This window comes from Oncorhynchus tshawytscha, linkage group LG03, assembly GCF_018296145.1.
Source record: "Oncorhynchus tshawytscha isolate Ot180627B linkage group LG03, Otsh_v2.0, whole genome shotgun sequence".
Taxonomy (NCBI): Eukaryota; Metazoa; Chordata; class Actinopteri; order Salmoniformes; family Salmonidae; genus Oncorhynchus; species Oncorhynchus tshawytscha.
In genome coordinates, this window is record NC_056431.1 from 20,602,858 (window position 1) to 20,630,158 (window position 27,301).

The 27,301-nt window shown below is 40.9% G+C and overlaps 1 protein-coding gene across 2 annotated transcripts in view; it reads left to right on the plus strand.

Moving 5' to 3' along the window:
- Window positions 1-444: 444 nt before the first annotated feature.
- Window positions 445-27,301, plus strand: part of ube2e2 (ubiquitin-conjugating enzyme E2E 2) — a 31,986-nt gene continuing 5,129 nt past the window's right edge. Inside the window, exons 1-3 of one of the 2 annotated variants that reach the window (XM_024396029.2) lie at window positions 445-602; window positions 4,230-4,415; window positions 6,057-6,107. In XM_024396029.2, the coding sequence (XP_024251797.1) occupies window positions 4,237-4,415; window positions 6,057-6,107 (230 nt within the window). In that variant the 5' untranslated portion in view covers window positions 445-602; window positions 4,230-4,236. Of the gene's footprint in view, window positions 603-2,051; window positions 2,194-4,229; window positions 4,416-6,056; window positions 6,108-27,301 lie in introns of those variants that run through there. The other variant, XM_042311852.1, reaches the window with a different exon arrangement.

The following is a 27,301-nucleotide window of genomic DNA, read 5'->3' on the forward strand; positions in this document are numbered from 1 at the left end:
TTCCTCCCCTGAGTAGCCTCCACAGATATGCACATACACTATTCATCCCAATTACACTTAAGTTATGTTGCCCATGGATAACTATGTGTGGACAAAGTCTGGGTTTCCCAAAAGCATTATAGCACTAAGATCATCTTTCGTCCATTTAGTTTCAATAGAATTAAGATGATCTTAGTGCTAAGATGCTTTTGGGAAACCCAACCCAGGGTGTTATGCCATGCTTTGTTGAGTGTCTTAATGTACAAGCACGTTGTCATATCCTACCTTGCTCATTTGACCTACAGTGTCCATCATTTTCAGATAGCCGACATCCAACATTGAGTAGTTTGACTAGTTAAATTCTATCTTTGCTGTTTTGAATATTACAACTGTTTTGTGATAAAGCTCCGGCCACTGGGACCATCACACGTGCACGAGCTGCGCGCGCAATATGAGAGCGCGCGTGGAGGCGGTCCGGCTTCTTCAGTTTTCTGTAATCGCTTTTCGGTTGCTACCTTCGGTTAAATAGCAAGGACACGAGTGCGAGCAGACGGCCGTGTGTGTGGATATACTTTTCACCTGGGATTGTAATACTAAGTACAGCATCGACAGTCAGCTGCCAGGTAATATTTATGCACGCATGTTACTGTCCTTGGTATGTGTAGAGAAAGTAAGTAAATGTCCCGTGAAAGTGGCATTTTCCGATGAGGGGGTGTGGGACGTGCCTCCCTTTGTGCCTGAGCAGCTCAACGCTTTTTGTGGACACTTGAGAAACGTGGGATTCACACATTTTCAAGCCGTTCATTTGGCCCTCGCGTCGACTGGCCTTGACGAGCCCTTGATGCCTTGTCGAAGAATCTCTAAAACGTGAGGTTCTCTGCATATTTTCCCGAGTTTTAAACGCTCAGGCCTCTTCATTTTAAATTCCCCATAGCAGGACATAGCGCAGCGGGTGCAACTTTTTCCCTGCAGTGTTATTGATGTTTGTTATGCATTGTTTTTTTTGACAGCTCTATTTGTGTCGCGGGCACATGTTATTTAAAAAAAAAAAAAAATCAGTCAAAAGGGGGAGGCTTTGAAATTGTGTTGACCTATTGCTCAGCTGGGTCCGAAACAACGACAGAAGAAAGTGATACATTGTTGTGTCCTATTTATTGAGGCCCCTATAGTCAACATGCGCGTCGTCTTTGAGAAATGTAACTAACAATTTTCAGAATTAATATAATTTCCCCAACGTTGCCGTCACTCACCTGTTTCGCAAGTTGATACATGTCTGGCGAGTGGATACACAAGTAGCGTTGATGTCCTTATCATAACACCCCCGGGAAAGAGAGTGGTTAAGCACTACTGACGGTTTGTATCTTTCACCGTGACGTTAGTCCTATTCCCCAGGCTTTTATTCGAAACAATATAAACGGATATCACTGACCGTGATAGATGAAAAATGACCTCACCTCATTATTATGATCAAAGCCTAAGGCGATATCTCAGTCATCTGATGCCCTTTGTAGAGGCACGTGCCTACTGTTCTAGGGTCTCTTTAGCCTACTGAACTCAACTCCCTGATTAGTTGAGTTTAATCGGCTAGTGTCTCTTTCGATCTATATTCCATCAATCGATGTGGTTAACTATTTAAAAGGTTCGTGAGTGGTGATATTGAATTCATTGTTTAAGATAAGACTATTGTCAGTAGGCCTGTGACAAGTTGACTCTTCAAGTCCAGGCTAGTCAAGACATCTTGACAGCATTGTTCTTTCATACTAGGCTATATTCCATTTCATCTCACCGGGCATATTTCTAATGCATTCCAAAAAATGTGTAGGTGGTTTGTTAACACGTAATGTTGAATCTTCTTGAATGAGTTTGAGATCTTAGTAGTTTGTCATAATACTGTTGAACCACTCGCAACCTTTTATTTTACAACACACAAAATAGCTTCACCACCTTGCCTTCAACACATAAACCAGCAAAGTGAAACATAATTACATAATTACCCTGTTGTGAAAATAATTTCCTCCTGCTAGGACAATCAAGTATTGTGTTCTACTCAACCATGCAATGGAGGCAGGTAGCCGTTGTTGTGTGGTTAGAGAGACGAGCCAGCAACACGAGGGTTTCCAGTTTGTGTCTGGGGCCCAGCGGGAAGTGAGCTGGCAACCGGAGTGTTGCTGGTATAAAATCCTAGATGCCATTGCCTGCTGTTGTGCCCTTGAGGTAGGTACTTAACCCCCCACAACAACAGCTCCCCGGGCGCCTAGTGTGGCAGCCCCACGCACCTCTCCCCCCAAAAACTGTATTTGTGTCTATCGGAGGTGTTGGGTTAAAAGCGGAAGTCAAATTTCAGTTGTACCTTGTGTGCAATTGACCAATACAGTCAATTGACCAAAGTGCCTTGCTCAAGGGCAGAATGGCAGGTAATGGCATCTTAATCTTAACCTGCCAAACAGCACAATGACAAGTAAAATTATAGAATGTGCAACTTTGGAACCCCGGCAGTCCACACAAAGTAATTTTTTTTAAAGGCCTGGGAAGGCTAACATACCATTACAGTGCCTTGCGAAAGTATTCGGCCCCCTTGAAATTTGCGACCTTTTGCCACATTTCAGGCTTCAAACATAAAGATATAAAACTGTATTTTTTTGTGAAGAATCAACAACAAGTGGGACACAATCATGAAGTGGAACGACATTTATTGGATATTTCAAACTTTTTTAACAAATCAAAAACTGAAAAATTGGGCGTGCAAAATTATTCAGCCCCCTTAAGTTAATACTTTGTAGCGCCACCTTTTGCTGCGATTACAGCTGTAAGTCGCTTGGGGTATGTCTCTATCAGTTTTGCACATCGAGAGACTGAAATTTTTTCCCATTCCTCCTAGCAAAACAGCAAGAGCTCAGTGAGGTTGGACGGAGAGCATTTGTGAACAGCAGTTTTCAGTTCTTTCCACAGATTCTCGATTGGATTCAGGTCTGGACTTTGACTTGGCCATTCTAACACCTGGATATGTTTATTTTTGAACCATTCCATTGTAGATTTTGCTATATGTTTTGGATCATTGTCTTGTTGGAAGACAAATCTCCGTCCCAGTCTCAGGTCTTTTGCAGACTCCATCAGGTTTTCTTCCAGAATGGTCCTGTATTTGGCTCCATCCATCTTCCCATCAATTTTAACCATCTTCCCTGTCCCTGCTGAAGAAAAGCAGGCCCAAACCATGATGCTGCCACCACCATGTTTGACAGTGGGGATGGTGTGTTCAGGGTGATGAGCTGTGTTGCTTTTACGCCAAATATAACGTTTTGCATTGTTGCCAAAAAGTTCAATTTTGGTTTCATCTGACCAGAGCACCTTCTTCCACATGTTTGGTGTGTCTCCCAGGTGGCTTGTGGCAAACTTTAAATTACACTTTTTATGGATATCTTTAAGAAATGGCTTTCTTCTTGCCACTCTTCCATAAAGGCCAGATTTGTGCAATATACGACTGATTGTTGTCCTATGGACAGAGTCTCCCACCTCAGCTGTAGATCTCTGCAGTTCATCCAGAGTGATCATGGGCCTCTTGGCTGCATCTCTGATCAGTCTTCTCCTTGTATGAGCTGAAAGTTTAGAGGGACGGCCAGGTCTTGATAGATTTGCAGTGGTCTGATACTCCTTCCATTTCAATATTATCGCTTGCACAGTGCTCCTTGGGATGTTTAAAGCTTGGGAAATCGTTTTGTATCCAAATCCGGCTTTAAACTTCTTCACAACAGTATCTCGGACCTGCCTGGTGTGTTCCTTGTTCTTCATGATGCTCTCTGCGCTTTTAACGGACCTCTGAGACTATCACAGTGCAGGTGCATTTATACGGACACTTGATTACACACAGGTGGATTGTATTTATCATCATTAGTCATTTAGGTCAACATTGGATCATTCAGAGATCCTTACTGAACTTCTGGAGAGAGTTTGCTGCACTGAAAGTAAAGGGGCTGAATAATTTTGCACGCCCAATTTTTCAGTTTTTGATTTGTTAAAAAAGTTTGAAATATCCAATAAATGTCGTTCCACTTCATGATTGTGTCCCACTTGTTGTTGATTCTTCACAAAAAAATACAGTTTTATATCTTTATGTTTGAAGCCTGAAATGTGGCAAAAGGTCGCAAAGTTCAAGGGGGGCGAATACTTTCGCAAGGCACTGTACACCACTCATTTATTTTGTATAGAAAACATAATGAAAGATAAAGCTGTGCTGCTTGGTGTCTGTTTCCCAGGGCCAGGATGTCCAGTGAGGTGCAGAGACCGGACGACAGCCCCAGCACCAGTGGGGGGAGCTCGGATATCGAACAAAGAGAATCATCAGTACCCCCAGAACAGGAGCGGGAACAAGCACAGCCCAAAAAGAAGGAGACCAAGATCTCCAGTAAAACGGCTGCCAAACTCTCAACCAGTGCCAAGAGGTAAACCTTGAATCTGTCTCAGTTTAGTGGTATTTAAGTGGGGCAGGTTTGAGCACCTTCCTATCCTCAGGGTGGTGAGTTGCACTGAGTGTACAAAACATTAGGAACACCTTCCTAATATTGAGTTGCACCCCCAGAACAGCCGCAATTCAGAAGGGCATTGACTGTACAAGGTGTCGAAAGCATTCTACAGGGATGCTGGCCCATGTTGACGCCAGTGCTTCCCACAGTTGTCAGGTTGGCTGCATGTCCTTTGGGTGGTGGACCGTTCTTGATACACCTGGGAAACTGTTGAGTGTGAAAAACCCAGCAATGTTGCAGTTCTTGATACACTCGAACCGGTGTGCCTGGCACCTACTACCATACCCCTTTGAAGGCACTTCAAATAATTTGTATTGCACATTCACCGTCTGAATGGCACACGTACACAGTCCATGTCTCAAGGCTTAAAAATCCTTTTTTAACTGGTCTCCTCCCCTTCATCTACACCGATTGAAGTGGATTTAACAAGTGACATCAATAAGGGATCATGGCTTTCACCTGGATTTACCTGTTCAGTCTATGTCATGGACAGAGCTAGTGTTCCTAATGTTTTGTACACTTAATGTATATAACACTAACCGGTCCTATGGACATCATTATTTTAGTCACACTCATGCTATTAATATATCCATTAGATGTAATCCATACAAGATATGTAATGAAAGGTGACCTTGATCTATCCCATCATGACACTGTAATGCCCGTCATTCATCTGACAGGCAGATTACTATGATGACTATGCTTCCCAAGTCTTTCCTGGAGCTGACCAGAGCTGACCAGGAAACACTCTGGACCCGGCCTGGTTATCCTTGGTTATAGCATTTTCATAGAGCTTTCGTTAGTTAGGTCCGGTGGCCTGAGCCCTAATGATGATGACCATACTTTCATTCATATCACATCTGTGTGGTTAGTGTTGTCACGAACAGCATTCCCACTGTCGCCCACCTAGCCTTGCCAGTGGAAACACAGATTGATGCGGGGTGATGATAGAATTATGCAACCAGCTGAGCCAGGGATTGGCTGAGGCTACAGTGCTTTTTATAACTACCCTCTGATATTTGGAACATCTTCCTGATGTGTAGTGCACTTATAAGACAGTCCACTGTGCTCAAACCCAGGGTTTTAGTATTACGACCGCAAAATTGGACACCACAGCTCTCTGTTGATTAAAGGGGTGCAGTCAGTGATGGTACAATGTGTTTCCATGCTGTTTTCCCCATGCCTGGTTCAACACAGATGGTTGTGACATAACATTATGACTGTTATGTCACAAGATACATTGCACTGTTGCGCGTTTAATCATTGCATGTCATTGTGATTTGTCATCCTTTTTATACAAAGATGTTTATATGATGTTATTAACCCTTCCCTCGCAGGTGACTCCTGCGTGGGTGAATTTGAAAGAGTTATTGAAAGATGTTGACATTTGTGCAGTTCTATTGTAATAAAACACACACTCTGAAAAATCATTTCAGGTTTGAACCTTTCAGGATCTGCAATTTGACACTGGGGTCAAATGCATCCTGGGAGCTTTTTCAGTTATGTGATTAGAGATATTCATTGCCACAAAGATTAAAAGAGAGTATCATTGTTTTTCAGGATTCAGAAAGAACTTGCAGAAATTACACTCGACCCACCTCCAAACTGCAGGTAAGGAAAGATTGCTCTCTACCAGCATTTGTTTATTCACCTTGCTCATGTTATGGGTTTGGAATTTCAGGATATACTGTATTTCTGTTCGGGATTCTTGGTTCTAAGAATGAAGGTTGGACTTCAGTCTTTCTGGTTTTACATAGGCAGTCAGGTATTACAGTGGTATTTATTGCCTTACCTCCCTAATCTTACTACATTTGCACACACTGTATATAGATTTTTCTATTGTGTTATTGACTGTACGTTTTGTTTATCCCATGTGTAACTCTGTTTGTGTCGCACTGCTTTGCTTTATCTTGGCCAGGTCGCAGTTGTAATTGAGAACTTGTTCTTAAATTTGCCTTCCTGGTTAAATAAAGGTGAAATAAAAATCTATATATATATATCCTTGTTATGATAAAGACGTTTATCATGTGCGTAAGAGTTATAACGCCAGCACGTTTCACAACATTTCTGTAGTTTGTTCTTCTACCTAACACAAGATGTAGGCCTACTTATCTAACCGTAAAGGAAACGTACCATTTTAGATCCTAGAATTTCAGTTGAAAGACCATCTAAAAAGGGAAAAGAGAACGTGTGATTTAAAAAAATAAGTTTCGATTCTCATGTGGTTCTGCTGGGGATTTTCCATAGACAGACAATGGTTATTGTGTTCTGCTGCCTGTCCTTTGAAGAAGAGATATGGTGTTCAGCTAGCGAGTGGTAGACCGACCAAATGTGCATCAGCCGCTGAATGACAAAAGGCATCCCAGGGGGACGTTGTGCAGAGGCCTTATTAACTTAAAGAACACAAAGTGACGTTGTCATTGATTATCCCCCTGTTTATAACAGCACAGTAATTACCTCAGTCTCAGCATTCAAAGGCAAATTACCAGAGAAAATGGAGGCCAGGCACAAGGCAAGTTTAGGCATTTATCTGCAGGAGATGGAGTGCAATAGCAGATGCTGTTGCTTTTTGGCCATTTTAGATTGGTTGTGTTAATTTTATATGCACCTGTTAAAACAACAGAGAAAAGGCCCCGAGTGACTCATCCAGCTCTGTGTGTAGTGCTGTGCAGGAACTCATCACTTTAACTGAGGTTCATGTAACACCCTTGCTGGAAGGATATATATATATATATGTGTGTGTAACCTTTTCATTCTAGTTCAAAATGTAGTTACTGAAGGGTAAATTAGATATTGAGTATTGGCTCTTTACTCAAGGACTTCAAATACTCTGTTTCAATGGACTCTGAAAAATGAGGTTGTCGCGTTGGAAATAATTTCGCTTGAGGCTACACAGGCAGGGGGATTAAAGGCAGCATCATTTTTAAGTAAAATAATCACTAACAGAAATATACGCAGCCATAAAAATAACTAGTTGCCTGGAAAACAATTAGGTATTTTAAAGATAATCCTCTCTGTGTATTCCCAGGCTGCATATTCATGCTAATCCCATAACAACTAGGGCTGGGACGATACCAGTATCGCAAAATTTTTTCTGTACACAAAAATGAAAACACGAAGCAGACCAGACTCTTTGGTCCTTTCTAAAAAAAAAAAATCAGCTCTATGTAAAACAGTGTGTGCTATAGCTTGAAAATAAATAAATGTGACTGGATGACAACGTAATGTTTGTTTCCAACATCAAGGGTTATTATCCTAAAGAAGTTAAATCCAATTTGTGTTTTGTTTCCTTGCCACGATACTGGTATTGTCCCGGCCTCAATAACAACTGAAATAATATGGATTTTATAACACATTCCAATGAATGTTCTTCCATTGTTATAATGGTCTGATTAGGATTATAGAATATGTATAACGGACAATTTCATTTATCCTTAAGAGTCTATTGATGCACCCGTGCGTCAATATAAGTAACAAAATACAAAAAATCTGTCACTTTAAGCTGGAGAGATCTGCATTCGCCTATGTCGGTCTCTCGCATCTGCGGTAGAAGGTGGCCGAACTATAGCGTTGTTTGTCAGACCATGAGGCATCCCAAAAATCGGTCTTCTCACGAAGCGGTTTGGTTCTATCGTGGAACATTTCTGAAGGTAAACACATACAAATGAATAGAGGTAGTTTTGTGCCAACAAAAATAAGGGGTTAAATATGTGTCCAAAACTAAAATAAATGCTAAATGATCCATGGTATGACCATCTTAAAACAATTCCATATGTTAGCTTAGTAGACCCCCCCCCCCCACACACACACACACACACACACTCACACACTTTAAAAAAGTGAATGTCAATAAGGGCAAAAACAATTATTTGCTTTGCATGAAAAAGAGGCTTGTCAAAGTCGTCATTTATGCCTTACACACCGCTCACTACCGACCAGGTTAGTCCCAAAGGTTATTCATTTTATTTCACACTGCAAATGGTGTCACTGTCTGTTGGCCCCTTCAGGAGACAGTGTGTGTTGCGTTGAAAAGATCACCTCGCTCGGCATATTACACACACAGCCGGGGTGGCTGATTTATTTCCTCGTTGCTCACCCCACTGAGAGGCCTGCAGTCAGACATCCCCTTTGTTCAAGCAGGGGAGAGTCTCCCAGCCTTATCATCCTGTAATAAAACATCTCTGGAGATTCGGAGACTGGCCAGCAAATTTAATCATGAGGTGATTGTGGAAGGTTGAAAGTAATGGTTGATGTGTAGTTGGCTACTGTCTAATCACTTTATAGTACTCTGCTTTATAACAGTCCTAAGCATCCATGATCTGACATTGTCTTTCATCAGCACTGTTACTAAATATTTGTTAGAAATTGTGTTTGTTTCAAGCGGTTTGGAGCCTGTTGGTGCTTTTTCAGCATGTGAACACGAGGGCAATAAGATGACATTTCCAACACCAGTTTACTAACATTATTGTGACAGCGCTCACCTTGTCATTGTCACTCATCAAATGAGTGAAACCAAATAGGCTTTGGGAATTGTGATTTTGCTAACTATCAGATATTTCAAGTATTGCTGTACAAGCAGCAATGTTTGTCATGAAACATTGAAAAGAGTCTGGAGCAGAGTAGCATTTATTCTGACTGAATGTTGCCATTGACGTATAGCCTACTGTAGCACTGGACACGTCTCTCATGAGACCAGATGCACTCTAATTAGGATGATTTACACTGTCAGTCTTCAGCACAAATAGCTTCTGCTGGCCTCTGAATCCAAATGGCATGATGTAATGCCTTTAAAGATGACCAAACCGTGTCACTTTCAGACAATGCCAGGCCCAATGGGATATGTCCGCACTCAGCAGGATTTATAACTTGACATTGTGTGTTGTTGCTTGTTGCCATACTTATTGTCTACATGCATTCTCTGAGCCATGAGGCAAATAACCAATAATACCCACACAGATCTCCATCCCCCTTTACACGATGGAATCATGACTGAGTGACTGCTGCTTATTAGTGTTGCGTAGTGGCCCTCTATCGGGAGTGACAAACTCGGAGCCATTTTTCACAGGCTTTACCAGGGGACTTCACATCTAAGAGGCCACAGCAGGGGAGTTATCAATATTCATGAGGGGGGAGGAGATGTGCGCCACAGTTGCCTCTGGGAAATATACTTGATCATTGTCATTTGCAGCTCAACTTTCAAGAATTTCAGCACATATCTCCAAGATTCGTGAGATTAGGGTTTAATAACGGGAACCAGGTTACCAGGATATCCCGTCCAAACCCACTCCTGTTTCCCAGGATAAATATCTGCGAGAAACTACTAAATTATAATACAATTTTTATATGAACAGTATGACGTGAAATGGAACTGTTAAATTATACAGAGTGGCTACGGATACAGAATTTCTGTATCCCAATTTGCCCAAGCTAAAAATACAGATATTTCTGCGCATGTGCCAGATTATTTTTTTCTACGTAGCCGAGTGCCCACTCAGCTTCCTAGTAGCTACTGTGCTGAGTGCTCCGCTGCCGCTCCCCTTCCTTGATCGCCTTTGTCTGGTCAATGGTGTAGCTTACAAACTTCATGTTGTACACCACTGTTCAAACTATTGCCTTCCATGCCTCCGTAAGAAAAAGCACGAGTTCATGTTATTTTTTTCCAGGAGTGGAGTAGGCTACATTCAGCTATTTATGTGTTTTATACATAATTGACATGTTTGTACAAACTTTGTCAGTATGGCAAAGATAAGCACAACACAAACAGGCAGGCTAGCGAGTTACATGCAGCTAGTTAGTCTCGTCACGATATCAGCATAAACAAACCCGCCCATTGTCAGACTATTTTCACTGGTCAGGATACATGCTCGGCTGCCTAGAATGTTTGACTGCCCAAAGGTGGAACGCAGCAAGACACCAACATGCAGTCTAATTAGCAATTGAATGTTTGTTGTTTTCCATCATCATTGCGAATATTGGCTAAGCTGCAGTGTTTCCTCTGCAAGAATGTGTAGTGGGGGGGAAAGGTCGCTGGGGGGTGTCCAAACTATCAGGTATGCTATTAGCAAAAAGCTATTAGCAAAATTAGCATCACCATTACAATACTTAAGTCCCTCCCAAAACATTATTTTGAGGTAGGGTGTCGTTTTACCCCAAATTACCCTACAATTGAGCCCAGTTACATTTGACTTTCATGTTTTGAAAACTTTTTAAATGGTGCAATTCCCGCATATTTAAAAGTTGAGAAATAAAGTAGGAATGGAAAGCTGGGATCCCCCTCTTTTTAACAAAGGCCATCAAAGCTGCTTTTTTCCCCAGCGATTGCAATAATTTTTTGTGCATTGACTGCTTGTCAGAATGCATGTTTTGCCATGTTCCCCATAACTTGAATGTGTTTTGAGAGGAATATGTATTTTGCATAGAACACACAACTACAAGCTGACCTTGGTAAATAGAAACCATTCTACTATGGGGTTGTCTGCTGATTTTTTTTCTTTATTCATTACTTTTTTTGTTTGCAGAGGACTGTTCAAGCATCTTCAAAGTGCACCTTGGTGCACATCTTTTTTCCCATGTTCCATATTTTTTTGCCGAGGACTCAGTGCCACAGCTTGCAGTGGAAAACCATGCTAAGCTCACCGAGAGGCAAACAGGAACTACAATATGGCAGCAGTTAAAGTTTAGCCATCACACACAACACTGATAATTTTTTCCCCAAGGTGTAGGGACTGCTTCCTGCTTGTGCAACTGCAATATATGTTCTGACAGAGAAGGTTGTAAGCCTTCATAATACATATTTTCGAATGTTTGTTCAAATCGCTGTAGGGTTTTGATTTCAACTGTTCAGAAATAAGAGGTAGAGACGGGCTACATCATCATGGTTAAGAAGAGGGTGAGGTAAAGAGCGAAATGTGAAGGGAGGGGTAGTGTGAGCAGCAGCTACGTTAGGAAAAACGAATGTCTGCGTAAAATAACACATGCGCAGAACATGATCGGGATCTTTAGCTTTGAGAAAGAGGATTTCATGGTGCGGGGCATGGGCGAAAACTCACGCGTGATCTGAAAATGTGGTCGGAGAACCATATGGATGGTGTGACGCAATTGCAGAGCCTCCAGAAGCATGCAGAGGCCAAATTGAGCTCCTTACTGCATCGTCGTGCACCGCCCAATGCGGAGGGCTCCATATAGCTCTGCATTGACATGGTTGGTTGGCGGGAGGTGGGTGTGGAAGGTCCTGTATTAACACAAACTCACTTCCTTGACTACTTCCTTCATAACAGGTCTGTGCTGCTCCGCGAAGCGCAAAAAAGTATGAATGCCCTGACTTCTGCATAGGCCATATCACCCTAAATGCTGCACGGCCAATGCAGACGTCAGATTGACCATGCAGCGCCTTTGCATATAATTTTAAAGTCTAAATCTGTATTCTCTACAGCTTTCTCTGTTCTGCTATCTGCATGATCAATCATCAACACTCAGGGTAGGGACAGGCAAGTGAGTGAGGTACAGTTGCTGCAGCATAGCTTGTTCTACAGTAATGATTGGTGGAGTGCTGCAGAGATGGTTGTCCTTCTAGAAGGTTCTCCTATCCCCCCCAGAGGAACTCTGGAGCTCTGTCGGAGTGACTATTGGGTTCTTGGTCACCTCTCTGACCAAGGCCCTTCTCCCCCAATTGCTCAGGTTGGCCGGGCGGCCTGCTCTAGGAAGAGTCTTGGTTGTTCCAAACTTTTTCCATTTAAGAATGGTAGGGGCCACTGTGTTCTGAGGACCTTCAGTGCTGCAGACCTCTTTTTGGTACCCTTCTCCAGATCTGTGCCTCGACACATTCCTGTCTCGGACCTCTACAGACAATTCCTTCGACCTCATGGCTTGGTTTTTGCTCTGACATGCACTATCAACTGTGGGACGTTAAATAGACCGGTGTTTGCCTTTCCAAATCATGTCCAATCAATAGTATTTACCACAAGTGGACTCCAAGTTGTCGAAACATCTCAAGAATGATCAATGGAAACAGGATGCACCTGAGCTCAATTTCAAGTGTCATAGCAAAGGGTCTGAATACTAATGTAAATAAGGTATTTCTGTGTTTCATTTGTAATAAATTTACAAAAATGTCTAAACCTGTTTTCGCTTTGTCACTATAGGGTATTGTGTGCAGATTGAGGGGAAAAAAATATTTAATCCATTTTAGTATAAGGTGGTAACTTAACAATGTGGAAAAAGTGAAGGGGTCTGAATAGTTTCCGAATGCACTATATAGCCTACATGGTGAGATTATTATGGACAAAGGTGCGAGATTATTTTGATTTGTCAAACTGCAGACAAGCATTGATCATCATGTCAACAGAATAAGACCCTAGATATTTATTGGAAAGGATCATCAAGCTCATCACCTTACACTTTCACCACCCTGTGAAGTTCATAACTTATTTCATCAAGCATCACTAGTCTAATAAATTACATGCTTTCCCAACGAGTCGTAATGGGAGGACCACACGTCATCACGTTGCTCCAAGTTTACGTCGATATGATGGTTATTGTATCAATATTTGCGCATAAAAGCGTTTCCAATTACATTTGCCGCATAATTCATTTTACAGGCATAAAAGGATCTCACCTTGTCTAGCGTATTTGGTTTTTCTCTTAATGCCATGACATTTTTTTCCGCATACAAAAACTGCTGTAATTTCTAAATTGTTCACCCGATATGAATTAAAATACCCTCAAATTAAAGCTGACAGCGCACTTCATAGTCATTGCATAATTGTAATTCCAAATCGAAAGTGCTGGAGTAATGAGCCAAAGCAAAACAAAAATGTCACTGTTCCAATACTTTGAGGTCACTGTATATACAGCCCTGGAAAAATTAAGATACCACTGCAAATTTTTCTTAAATCACCATCTCTACATGTATGGCTTCCATTCCAGTGTCTGTTTAATTCCAACACAGGTCAAGCAGAAGACATCGGGGATAACAAAGCTACAAACCGGCAGAGTGCAAAACGACTCTCCGTTGACCGGGATGCCTGCCAACTCATTCGAATGTCACTCAACAACCATAGGATGACATCAAGTGACCTACAAAATGAATGACAAATGGCAGCTGGAGTGAAGTGCACGGCGAGGACGGTTCGAAACAGGCTCCTAGGGGCAGGGCTGAAGTCGTGCAAAGATAGAAAAAAGAGCCAGGGTGAGGTTTGCAAAAGACCATTAGGATTAGACTGTAGAGGACTGGAGTATGGGCGTCTTCTCTGGTGAGTCCAATTTTCAGCTTTGCCCAACACCTGGTTGTCAACTGGTTAGACAGAGACCTAGACCTACAAGCCACAGTGTCCCACTGAAATTTGGTGGAGGATCGGTGATGCTCTGGGGGTGCCTCAGCAAAGCTGGAATTGGCAGATTTGTGTGTGTGTGAAGGACGCATGAATCAAGCCACGTACAAGGTTGTCCTGGAAGAATACTTGCTTCTTTCTGCTCTGACAATGTTCCCCAACTCTGAGGATTGTTTTTTCCAGCAGGACAATGTTCCATGCCACACAGCCAGGTCAATCAAGGTGTGGATGGAGGACCACCAGATCAAAACCCTGTCAGGTCCAGCCCAATATCTAGACCTGAACCCCATTGAAAACCTCTGGAATGTGGTCAAGAGGAAGATTGATGGTCACAAGCAATCAAACAAAGCCGAGCTGCTTGGATTTTTGTGCCAGGAGTGACATAAAGTCACCCAACATCTATGTGAAAGACTGGTGGAGAGCATGCCAAGACACATGAAAGCTGTTATTGAAAATCAGGGTTATTCCACCAAATATTGATTTCTGAACTCTTCCTAAATTAAAACATTAGTATTTTGTTTTAAAATGTATATTTTAAAACAAAATTTTCTGCAAATAAATGCTCTAAATTACAATATTTTTACTTGGAATTTGGGAGAAATGTTGTCAGTAGTTTTTATAGAATAAAACAAAAATGCTAATTTTACCTAAACACATACCTATAAATAGCAAAACCAGTGAAACTGATAATTTTGCAGTGGTCACTTAATTTTTTCATGGGCTTGTATATGGATGTCCTAGCCAACTTCTTTTAGGTAATACATTCAATGCAGTATTAGCTCTCCAATGGCCTCCCTCCGTAGCTCTTATGCAGCCCCAGGAAAAGCTAGACTAGAATTGCTTGTTGGACATTTTTTTTGTGCAGTTCTTATACTAATAGACTATTCGAAGAGGGATGCAGCCTTGCTGAATGTTAAATACAGCAGCCAAAATAACTTGTGGGGAGTTTGAAAGGAGAATGGGAACTCGTTGTGGCGATAGGCTATAGAATGGTTATGGTCTGAAGAAATAACTGCTATGTTTGTAAAGAGAAGCGAACTCCGTCTGCATCTTAGACATTATTCAAGCATGTCTTTACAATGATGAAGATGAAAACAACGCATATTTCATTTAACTTTTGAGAGCGAGGAAGGAATAAAGCAACAGTTGAAAGAGAAAGTAATACGCACGTCACACAACATTAGGAAATATTGAAAGGTAGGCAATGCGTCAGCCTACTAATTATCAGTGCTTGACTTGGGCTGTCCGTAGCGCCGCACCGGCACCTATCATTTTTAGGGAATTACATACCAGCTCCTCTATAAAACAAAGTATCCTATCGCTGGCCCAGATTCACACATCGAGGCAAAAAAAAGTTAATCAAAGTGGAATGAAGACGGGGTCTGCATTGAATAGCAATGGAGAGTGGGCATTCATTTCTGATTCTGCTTTGTTCAAGTTTATTTGCTGTTAGTCTGTGAATCTCTACGTGACAGTAGGCTATTTGAGATTGTGCAGATTGAAAATGCGCATGCGCTGCTCCAAGTTGCCAAATGAGGTCATAAAAATTAGTTTAATACATTTTGTTCATGTAATTCATCAAGGCACGCTTTTAAATTGTATCAATCACTCACTTAAACTACATATCAACCATCATCGGCATGACCCTTCAGTGTGTGTGCGAGTGGGCTGTTGCCCAAGGGGGGAGAATATGACATTTCAGCAGCAGGAATAAAATGACAGGCAACAGACTGACTAGATAACTTGTAGTCGTTATGTTCTGAATTGGCTATCTCGCTAGTTAACTAAGCTTTAATGTCATTGTTGCCTTTCCACCAGCACTTTGGAAAGCCTAAAATAAATATGCTGGAATTCCCCTTGATTAAATAAGATGGTATTCCCCTCTATTAAACAATAGCCATGTAATTGCGACAATGTGCATCGATCTCCCCTGAAACATGAATATTTTAGCTTTAAAGTAGCCTACCAAATCCATTTGATTAATTGAATTAGGGAATAATTTTATAAAGACAAAGGTATTGGTTTGCAATGTTGCAATTATGGCAACCATACTCCAGGATAGCTACTGGGTGTGCAGGCTTTTGTTCAAGCCTTGTCCTAACCACGTTGTAGCTTAAACATCGACTGCTCAACATGATCTTGATAAGCAGACTTGGGTGTTGCAGGGCTGAATCAAAAGCTAAGCCTGCACACCCAGGAGCTCTCCAGATGAAAGGTTGACCACATGTTGACAACGTGACTGACAGGTACCTTGATCAAGGGCACTATTGCAGGAGATGGTAGGTCTACATGGGATCAGACACAGCAGCCTTCCAGTCAATAATGCTTACTTTTCATGTAGGCTAGAATAATGGACATTTGGTTAAAAGTGTATTAACCCTTAACAGAGAATAATCGGAGGTCTCAATAGCATAATGTAATTTGTGAAAATGGTCTAATGGACCGACTTGGGAAAAGACCGCTCCTGCATTCTTTCATCCCAAGTCAAGCACGGCTAATTATACAAATTGTAAATGGACCCTAATTATATTTCAAAATCAAATTGGTGTTAGTGGTGGCGGAGTTGGTGTTAGTGGTGGTGACCAATCCTCCACCTGAACAGAGCGCTACTGGGTCTGGGTGTGCAGGGTTTTGATTGACATCTGATTCAACTAGGTTTTAGTGTAAAACTGGGATGTCCTGATGGCCAAACATCCATAGGATTACAACATAAACATCCATGATCAATTTCCCTATCATAATGTTTGGGATTGGTATTTACAATGTGGGTGGGTGTGTTTTGGGTGGTTTAGTGATAAACTGATGGCAAACATCCATGGTATTACAACATAAACATATCGCTGATCAGTTTCACTATCGTAATCTATGTCTGGGATGGGATTTGTTTTATTTTGGGGTTTCTGCATGCATGTTTTCCACCAGCATTGCGTGTTCTCTCCCAGATTCATGGTTTGAACGGGGTGTGTAATTCCAGTCCATAGAGTACAGTAATACAATCCACACTCAAAAAGATTACTGGCGCTTGTTTCATTTATTTACCCAAGAGCGCATACATATATGGGCTTTTATGTTTTTCTGTCGTGCGTAATGTGCGATAGCCTATCATATGTACACCTATTGGATAATGGCACAATCATTGGTGCTTTTTGGTGTTTGGGCTCCTAAAATGTGTTTAATGTAGGGCTCATAATCTGGCTCGGGTAGCTTCAGGCTTGAATTTTCATCCCGATCAAAGCTTTAATCAAATCCAGACATATTTATATGCTTTAGAATGACACTTACAGTTTTGGCGAGAGGAAAGCGATTCATTATTGGGATGGAACATTTTGTAAAACAAAGGGGAAAATATTAAACCCTAGTACAAATACATGGTCTTAATTTTATCAGTCTTTTGTTGCTGAGAATTGATTTACATAAACACTTGGCTATATTAACAGTATTGCACTTTTTGTGTAGCCTACTTTTGGCCAGTTAATAGCCTACTGCTGATCAAGCAACATTATGGACTAAATGTTCAAATCCTGTTGCAGCATTAATTATTTTGCTGTGGCAATGTAGGTCAAACTGAGATCCTACACCTGTACAAGATTTCAAATGTTTCACCTCAAATGCTTTTGATAAAACTGAGCTGGTGTAGCATCTGTTGAACTAAGCATGTTCTAATGAACAGTCTGTCAGTTGTTTTGCAGAGAAAGTTGAGTGGAAAAGAAATTAGCTGTGAGTGACTGAAGTTAACATGCTTTGTTCCAGACCTCAGACATCATCTCACTTTAATTTATCCTTATTGCCCTCCACCAAGGCACTTGTTTGAAAGCTAACACAGCCTGTCTTGATTCATGCGTGTCATTGGATTCTCAATGTCCTCGTTTGTGCAGCACTTCCCATAAACATTTGTCCCAAATGTTAATGTGTTCTATGGGAATCCAAGTGTGACACATCACGTGGCCACTTTATGGTGAAGTCTAGCCATTATACAATTGGTTTACAGAAGCCGTTTAGGTCATTGCGACTGACAGGATGATAATCCACAGCTAACGTGTAAGCAAACAGTCAAATCTTGACAAAGGAACAAATAACTCCAAAGTAAACAGTTGCTCTTGATCGCATTACCATTTTCGCAGGGATACCATCTCAAAGCTTAATGGGTTTCTCCGAGTTACAAATAATAGACCGTCCCAAGAGGATTAGGTTTCATTTTACCATCTCAGTTATTTCTATTGTACAGACAAAAATATACAATTTGTCACCACGAGAAATCTGTTGATTTTGATGAACAACTTGTAAATGACGTGTCATTATCAGATGAGTAATAACCCGAGAGCCTATATGAATGAATAATACCTTTTTTTTCTGCGATGTCGGCACAAATGTGGCCTAGGCCTAAAATATTTAATCAGCTGGACAAACTTTTTTTAAATGAGGCAATACAGGTTACCGATAGGGCTCTGACTGATGGAATTTTGGTTACCGGTAATTGGCCAGCCAAATGACCGCAATCTCCGTAATAACCGTTTGAATAGCAAAACAAATTAAATGTATTTATTTGTTTTTTTGGTGGGGGGGCACATTTTCTCCTTTCCTCCATTCCGGACAGCATGTGCTGCCATAGAAATAGAATGTCAATGATCGCATAATGGGTGGACTGGCGGCCATTGCAAGTGTACCCATAGAGTAAAAGCAGGAAGTGTACACATTAGGGATGTTAGTCGGTTAGTTGCCGAAAATACATTTGACCTGTCATGCTTATTGCGCTATAGGGTAATTTGTATAATTTTGTTGAATCCAATTGGTGCGTGTGTGTTTTCGTTAGTTGTCATGCATTTTGTTTATCACACGCGCACAGCATACAGAGCCTAGTTTGAGGAGCGGAATAGCCCACCACCTGTAAAACAGCGGGAGAGTTGCTCCTCAAAACGCCTGTAGGCTACTGGAGTGAAACCTGCTTTTGTAAGCTTAGTCATTGCGCAAAAAAATAACAATTCTAAATGAAATCGTGTGGTAACTTTGGTGGCCACGATTCATTAAAAATTAGCTATTTTTATTTGTCAATCTCAAATCGTAAAGCGCGTCCTCCCATTCTCCATTCTTATGCATAGTCTATAGCCTACCGATCAGAGCGCCACCCACCACTTTGCCGTGTGAGCTTGAAGCTGTATAATTGTTTGAAACCTGAACGTTTTACTTTACGTCAAATAATGAGGCATGTCTTACCTTGCTTCAAAGTAGCTCTGCGAAAATCAAGCCATAGAAACGTGGAGGCAATTATGTTATAGACTTCCTCATGCCATTAACTAGCATTTATCTATTGTTCTATTGGTTTTCATATCAACTCTATCGTTGTCTAGAAGCCATAGGCACACTCTTAGTCATTTTAGCAACCCATCATAGTTGCTATTAGATTCCCCCTCTAAATTTCTAACTGCGATTTTAATCTCGGTCACATAAGGAACTGCTCGCATTAGATGCGCAGTTTTCCGCAAATGCTTGACAATGTGTTTTATTAACTGCTTCATTACATGAGTTGCATGTTCAATAATAGTCTATAGCCTTTTGACTGTAGGACGATAGGCTTGCTATTGTTTCATTTTTCCATGCGCTTAATAAAAAATGTCCGGTCCTTGTCTGTATACATAGTATCAGAGAGGAATAGGCGAAGTGAGAGGTTTTACTCTCACCCAGATCTGTCCAAAATAAATCCAATGCGTTTCTATGGCCTTATTTCTATGGGGCCTAAATTTGTCGCCTGCCTTCCCGCCTTGGGACGACTGCCATAGTTAGTGCGGAAACATAAGCATCTCGTCATTGTTTACAGATCTCTGATAATATTTTCTGTTGGTCAAGTCATTTTACTGTTTATGAAAAAATGTACCCGTTTGTTGACCGGTTTAGGGTCAGTTAGTCGGCCGAAATTTGAATCCCAAGTATCCATCAATATGGGCTGTGATTTACTGATTTAACTCAGCTGAGAGAACTAAAAACACATTTATTTGCATGAGCCTCATCAGTTAACATAATTTGAATGAACATTCTACTTTACTATGTAAATTATTGCATCACAATACCAGACAGCCATTGCGATTGTACCCATGAGTTTACCAGTCAAATTGCCAGCCCATTCTATTCATGTTTGTATGGAACACGGTTTGATACACATCAAATAACACTATCTGACGTGTCAAATAAGCTTGTTGACCAATCGGGACCCGAATATGACTGCACGTGATGTAGTAATTTAACACGTTCATTAATTTGACGTAGTTATATTACACATTGATTACACGATCACTCATATTTCATATGTCACATTGATTCACCGATACGTATGCTATGATGCTGGTAAAGTTTTGTCTGGCGCCGTTGGTAAGAGCAACAAGCTCTTGCCTAAAAGTTTGGGGATAAATTAAATTGGGTAAAATGAGGTTCGGCTGTACAATGCAATATGAATGTCTATGCACAATAGGCAGACTAGGGAGGTGATTTTCCATAGTCAAAGTCCCACAATAAGAGCTACGACGCTAATATTCCCGTAAACTCTTCACAGTTGTGTTCTCTGGGTGTACGTTCAATACGTTCAACTGTGGAATCAGTGTAGTAAAATAATGTCAAACCTAGAAATTTCAATGGTTTTATGCAATTTGAGGCCAAGATATAGTTTTACATCAGTCCAGAACACTTCACTATATAAACAATGACAGAATAAGTGTTCAATAGATTCAGTTTCTAGTTCACAAAAACTGCATTCCCTGGTAACATCAGCTATATATTTAGAAATCAAGCTATTACATGGATAGAATCTATGGATAATCTTAAAGGAGATCTCCTTTACTTTATTGGTCATCATAAAGTTGTGTGGAGTGAGCCAAGCTCGGTGCCAGTTTACATCAAACGATGAAGCCCGACAAAATATCGCAGAGGGAATAGACTTCCTGTAGAAAATATCCCTTAATAAACGATTGTTGAATTTCGTATCGAGTAGACCTATGCCGTTCACCTGGATATCGCTTACAATCGTGGATATTCCAAAATATGCATTATTCTGAAGTACAGTTTTTATCCCACTAGGTATAGCTTTAATAACAGTGTAATATTCCTTACTTGAAACCTCAAAGTAAATAGATTATCACTAATATTAACTAATTGGCTGACAAGGACAATGTTTTTCGAGAACCATTTATGGTAAAATAACAATGTTTCTGTAATATCGACCCATTGTTCCAAATTAAACATTTATGAGGTGAAAAGTTGTGTTTATACAACAAAGCCCATCTTTACACCGAGGTAGGCTACAGTATCTTTTTCAGAGATGTTACAATCTGCTGGATTGTAACATCTGGATTGTCCCTACTTGCACGTGCAAATTCAGCATACACAACATTCTATAATAGAATTGTGTTATTTGACGTGTCAAATGAAAAGCTTATTTGATGCGTCAAATAGTGTTTTGACGTGTATATTTTTTGACACGCAAAGACCCAAACAGCATTCCATATGTTTGAGCAAAGGGCAACAAAGTTTTGTCACGTTGCCTAAATTCACTATAATAGGCAAGGCCTAATATGTAGACTAGCATTCAAAAGGTGGATTAATGACCTTTAGTGTAAAGTACTTAAGTAAAAAATACTTTAAAGTACTATTTAAGTAACTTTTTGGAGTATCTGTACTTTGATTTATGATTTACGTTTCTGTCAACTTTAAGAATGCAATGAAGTAAATGTTAAAGAAAAATAATGTACTTTTTACTCCATACATTTTCCCTGACACCCAAAAGCACTCGTTACATTTTTGAATGCTTAGCAGGACAGGAAAATTGTCAAATTCATGCACTGATCAAGAGAACATCCCTAGTCATCACTACTACCTCTGATCTGACGGACTCACTGCACACACATGCTTTGTTTGTAAATTATGTCTGAGTGTTGAAGTCTGGCCCGACAACCAGTAAATAAAAAAACAGAAAACGGTGGTGTCTGGTTTGCTTAAAATAAGGAATTTAAAATTATTAATACTTTTAATTTTGATACTTAAGTATATTTAACACCAAATACCTTTAGATTTGTACTCAAGTAGTGTTTTACTTTGACTTTCACTTGAGTAATTTTCTATTACGTTATCTTTACTTTTACTCAAGTATGACAATTGGGTACTTTTTCCACCACTGTTAATCCCCCAGCCTATGAATTAACTTCTCTCTTCTCTGTCTTCACTGTTCACTTTTTGCGCAATTCATGAATCTCCACTGGCCTCTCTCTTCCATCCTCTCTGTATGTCTCTTATAACTCTTGAACCAGTAGCCTAGTCCAATGCATGTCCCAGAAGTAGCAATATATTTTGGTGACATATTTTGAGCAATTAAAAAATATACTTCGCAAAAATAAACGCAAGATGTAAAGTGTTGGTTTTCATGAGCTGAAATGGTCCCAGAAATGTTCCATGCGCACAAAAAACATGTTTCTCCCAAATGTTGTGCACAAATTTGTTTACATCCCTGTTAGTGAGCATTTCTCCTTGCCAAGATAATCCATTGACCTGGCAGGTGTGGCATATCAAGAAGCTGATTAAAGAAAGTTATCATTACACAGGTCCACCTTGTGCTGGGGACAATAAAAGGCCACTCTAAAATGTGCAGTTTTGTCACACAACACAATGCCACAGATGTCTCAAGTTTTGAAGGAGCGTGCAATTGGTATGCTGACTGCAGGAATGTCAACCAGAGCTGTTGCCAGATAATTGAATGTTAATTTCTGTACCATAAGTTGCCTCAACGTCATTTTCGAGAATTTGGCAGTATGTTAAACTGGCCTCACATCAACTGCAGACCACGTGTAACCACGCCAACCCAGGACCACCATATTCAGCTTCTTTACCTGCGGGATGGTCTGAGTCGAGCTACCCGGACAAACTGTGGGTGTGCACAAGCAAACAATTTCTGCACTAACTGTCAGTAACCTCCTCAGGGAAGCTCATCCGTGTGCTCGTCATCCTCACCAGGATCTCGACCTGACTGCAGTTTGGCATCGCAACCGACTTCAGTGGGCAAATGCTCACCTTCACTGGCACACTGAAAAAGTGTGCTCTTCATGGATGAATCCCGGTTTCAACTGTACCGGGCAGAAGTCGTGTGGCTGAGTGGTTTGTTGATGTCAACATTGTGAACAGAGTGCCTCATGGTGGCTGTGGGGTTATGATATAGACCGGCATAAGCTATGGACAACGAACACAATTGCACAATTTTATCGATGGCACGAACACAATTTTATCGATGGCAATTTGAATGCGTAGAGATGGTGACGAGATCCTTTGAGCCCATTGTCGTGCCATTCATCTGCCTCCGTCACCTCATATTTCAGCATAATAATGTATGACTCCATGTCACAAGGATCTGTACACAAATCCTGGAAGCTGAAAATGACCCAGTTCTTCCATAGCCTGCATACTCACCAGACATAGTGCCCGTTGAGCATGTTTGGGATGCTCTGGATCGACGTGTACGACAGCGTGTTCCTGCAAATATCCAGCAACTTCGCACAGCCATTGAAGAGGACTGGGACAACATTCCACAGGCCACAATCAACAGCATGATCAAGTCTATGCGAAGGAGATGTCAAGCTGCGTATGGGAAATGGTGGTCACACCAGATACTGACTGGTTTTCTGATCCACGCCCCTACCCTTTTAAAAGAAATTAAGGTGTCTGTGATCAACATATGCATATCTGTATTCCCAGTCATGTGAAATCCATAGGTTAGGGCCTAATGAATTTATTTCAATTTACTGATTTCTTTATATGAACTGTAACTCAGTAAAATATTTGAAATTGTTGCATGTTGTGTTTTATATTGTGGTTCAGCTGCTCTGATCACATTGGCTGGTGGTAAAAATGCATTAAATGGGGAAACATCTGTTCTTCCAACACCAAATGTTTGTTTACAATGAAATGTATTACATCAGAATTCCCAATGTTTGAATGTTTCCAATCAAATTTATGAAGTAAATTTGAACGTTTTGCTCTGTCTCATTTGCATAAACATTGTGATTGGATGATAGCTGTGCGGGTTATCGATTTGGGATCAAATCCTTTGATCTCCTCGAGCTCATTAATGATAGAATTGCCGAAAGGAGTGGAAGGTAATAGCTGAATAGAGATGGAAACCAGGCTATAAATCATGTGCTTCACCAAAGAATAACACCACACCACTCATCTCTGCCAGTAACCTTCTGGTAACGAGTCCATTTCCTTGGCCACAAGGCCAAGCAACTGCCCTGGGAGCTGCAGCTTTGTGGGGGGTTATGTGTACTGAAAAAAACCTCTGGTCATGGCTGAATGGTTAAGGGTTTGGAGTGAGAGCAGCGTTGCTTTTCTGATGTAGCTACTTAAAGTATGGCCTCCTTTGTTTGTTGTAACATACTTCAGTTCAGTACACACAAACTTTGTGGGTTAAGTGATTTATTTTTTAATGACTCATCATTTTGAGTCATTCATGTATGCGAAGCCTGTGTATTATGATATATGCTATACATTATTTATGGAGAGTCCTGAGACACATTTGCAATGCATAAGAAAGCTTGCTTCAGGCACCAGCAATGCTGTGAGGAGAGCGATGTTTACCCACGATGTTTACCCAAGTCCCTGTTTTTCAGAAACATCTTAGTAAATTAAAATGGAGGAATGGGAATAGAAAATATTTTATTACCTATTGATGTCATAAAAGTATCTGAAGTACCTTCCAAAGTACACATTCTCATCAATACCAAATGGAAGGTAGTTTAAATGGATTGAACCAGCATGTGAAATGGCCTGTTAGGGGTAAATATTGGTATGTGGTTCACTTGGACTCGAGGAAACCGTGCACATATTCAACCATTTCTGCCAGAAATGCTTGTTTCAGGATAAATCACAGGCAAATAATTACAGTATTCATAGTAAGGATGAACAATAAAACACTTGATTTAAAAACAAACCATGTCATTTGTGCAAATAAAGACGAAAGGCCGGGGAGTGAGGTGTCACCTCTGCTGCTGAGCTACATGGTAATTGGTCGTCGGCGCTTTGCTTTCACGGTCAGGGGAAACGAAGATTGCGTCATTAAGTTCCCTTTCTGATAACCGCCACAGCAGCCGCGCCAATGGAACAGAAGATCTTAACTGAATGACTATGCCATTAGCAAAGAAAAGTGCCTAAGGGAAATTAACTGGAATGGTGCATAATTAAGATAATAGCTCTATTTGCACATGGCAGCATTAAAAAGCGCCAAAACCGACTGAATCACATTCAATTATGGGTTCCGTTACTCTTTTATACAACACCCTTTGCTGTGCCGGTCAATTTTGAGACCTTTTTTATACAGCAACATACTGAACAGCTTGAGGTATAAAAGGTTATTGCTCAATTATTTTAAGGAACTGTGGTCCTGGAGGATTGGGCCACTTGCACCAAGCACATGTTCAGTTGGTACTGCAAAAGAAGGTACTTTCTCTCGTCTCCGCATCCATACAGTTCCCTGGCCTTGTACGTTAACAATTCAACACATGAACATGTACCCAAATGCCTTTTTAATTTGTTGATTTAGTATGGTTGTTGCTACTATGCCTTCTGGCAGCATATATGAATTATTATTATTTTGTACGCTTTGACAGCTTTTGACCTTGAACTGAACTACAAATTCTGGCATAGTTTCTGTCTGTGTGCTTGGTTCTGTCTGTCTTCTGCAGTTATTAGCTTGTTGTGTTAACAAGCTAATAAGTTGAGGAATAAATTACACTCTCTTAACCTTTTTTGTGCTCTCTTGTCTCCGGCTGCACAGCAGATGTCAAAGGTGGAATAGAGAACATTTTAGACATTCTGCCGAACAGACACACTCCTACACACAGTGAGTGCTTGCCAGAAAATAAGACACAAAAATTAATAAATACTGTAAGTGAATAGCATGGGCCCTCCTTAAATGGTCTGAGTTTTGTGGATTTTTGTCTGTCTCATGCGCAATCAAGCAATGTTCCCTGTAACTGAGGTCAGCAGCGGTAGAACACTGTCATCGGCTTGTCTCTGTCATCATGAGTAGGATACATGACACAGGCTGATCACCTGTCTGCATCTGCTCGTCAACTCAACTGCTTCCCTGATGTCAGGGAGAATTACCAGAGCTGGCGATAGCCCGGGGAGGGAAGGTCACCGATTTGCCAGAGATTACTGTAATCGCCATACAACAAGATAAAGGTTTTGGCATGTTGGCACAATCTCTAGATTGTCTGGAATCATGTAATATAGACCATGTTAAATGGGACACGAGGTGCACTAGTCTCTCACAGCCACTGCAAGGAAAGGTCATTCAATATATATGGAAATTATGTCTGGTCTCCGTTACTTATGGATCACAGCTTGTTACATGGATAGTTTCCAGTAATGTTGGTGTGAAGTGGAACGGTGTATGAATGGAGAAGGCCTGCAGTACACCGCCTGCAGTACACCGCCTCCATAAAAACAACATTTTGTAAGGGTACTTTTGTGTCAGCCAGCCTAGTATATTTTATATTGAAATGGTGTTATTTGTATTTATTATGGAGCCGCAGCAGCTACTCTTTCTGAGGTCCGGCAAAATTAAGGCAGTAATGAGATCAGAATAGATTCTTTGTCCACTGTCTATGGGCATGTAAGAGCATGCATGAAATGAACATGGTTCATTATGATATGTATGTGGTTTGTCCATGTCGTCGTTCAACATCATGTAGACGATCTAGTCAGTGGTTTTGTGTCTGTGGTCATATGAATAGCCATCTTCCGTTAATTGAACATTTCTATATGTATGCCAGATTTACCAGTGTATTATTCCATTTAGAATATGGCATGATAAAAGATGAGATACAACTTGTATCATGTTAAAAAGGAATCAACCATGCCTAGCTAACTGACAAGCATAACCTGTTTTAGCTTGGCATTCCGTTTAAAAAAAATTGGATTCGAACAAGATGATAAGGGGTTTGAAAGCAGAGTAAATCGGGCCCGAGGGGTTTTATTTGGGGATTCTGTTGGGTTGCATTCTGTTGCGGAGGCAGCACTCCAGCTGTCGGAGCCATTCCCACATGAGTGTAATCGCAGAGGATGGCTAGTGGTAGATTCTCACGGACACCCGCACACTAATGCATCCCAGATTCTTGGAAGAAATGACCCAAATACTCTGACTCAAAGAAATCTACTGACGTACTGTAGATTTATTATAACTCTCGAGTCGCACAGAGGATATTATTGTAAACCGTAGCGATTTCATGTTTAATGTCATGTGTATTGAACTCATATGTCTGCATTAAAGGATTGGTGTTCCATAGTAGAGCGAGGAGAGCTCTATTACTGTTGCGAAATCGCAGTATTCGGCTATAGGCCTATATGCAGTCAAATTAGTCTCGGGTTAGTTCTGGGGTTAAAGTCTAGTGACTTGATGTAAGATTTTGAGCAGGCACATTCATTCCCTATAAATGTTAAGCATCC